General features: G+C 62.4%; 1 protein-coding gene across 1 annotated transcript in view; it reads left to right on the top strand.

Annotated features, from left to right (window-relative positions):
* Positions 1-780, top strand: part of LOC119590345 — a gene marked incomplete in the record, with an annotated part of 1,083 nt that extends 303 nt beyond the window's left edge. The window contains 1 exon segment of the mRNA XM_037939018.1: positions 1-780. Coding sequence (XP_037794946.1) covers positions 1-697 — 697 coding nt within the window.
* Between the last annotated feature and the right edge of the window lie 7 nt (positions 781-787).

The raw sequence follows: 787 nt of genomic DNA, 5'->3' as shown, positions 1-787 counted from the left end.
AGCCCTCAAGGGCGAGAAGAAGAAGGAGCCGCCCAAGCCCACCCAGATGGGCTTCGTGGTCGTGGACGGCAAGCAGCACGTGATCGCCCTGGGCACGCCCGCCTCCTACCAGGTCGTGGTGGAGGAGGAGTTCAAGGCGCTCACCCCGCAGGATAACGATCAGGTGCACAAGCGGCAGCAGAAGGCCAAGGCGGACCGCGCTCAGCACCTCCAGATGGTGGTGGAGCTGATGCAGAAGTCGTTTCTTGCAAGCTCAGGCAGGCTGCTGATTGCAGAGCTGGTGGTCGCAGGGCCCGCCAGCACCAAGGACGACCTCATCAAGCTCCTGCCGCAGCAGCTGGCCAAAATCGCCTCCAGCAAGACCACCTGCTACTCCGGGAAGTCGGGCTTGTGGGAGCTGGTGCAGGGCATGCTTGCAGAGGAGTTCAATCAGCAGAGGGAGCGACTGGGGCTCAAGCCCAAGAAGTACAAGCCCGGCATGCCGATGCCCGTCGCTCAGTGCCAGCAGCTGGGCAGGTGCCAGCAGGTTGGGAAGCACCAGCAGGCTGATAAACAGCAGAAGGCTGACAAGCAGAAGTCTGGGAAGCACCAGCAGGCTGATAAACAGCAGAAGGCTGACAAGCAGAAGTCTGGGAAGCACCAGCAGGGCGAGCCCAAAGACTGCGCCAAGCAGGCGAGCAAGCAGCCCGCCAAGTAGCAGGAGCAGTGCAAGAAGGGCAAGAAGCGAAGCAACTGAAGATCCGGCCGGAGTGAGTGACGAGCCGCGGCCGGAGGCGGACTGAGGACT

This window comes from Penaeus monodon, chromosome 27 (assembly GCF_015228065.2).
Source record: "Penaeus monodon isolate SGIC_2016 chromosome 27, NSTDA_Pmon_1, whole genome shotgun sequence".
NCBI classification, from domain to species: domain Eukaryota; kingdom Metazoa; phylum Arthropoda; class Malacostraca; order Decapoda; family Penaeidae; genus Penaeus; species Penaeus monodon.
The sequence above is the reverse complement of the archived record's forward strand: the minus strand, read 5'-3'. Positions and strand labels throughout refer to the sequence as shown.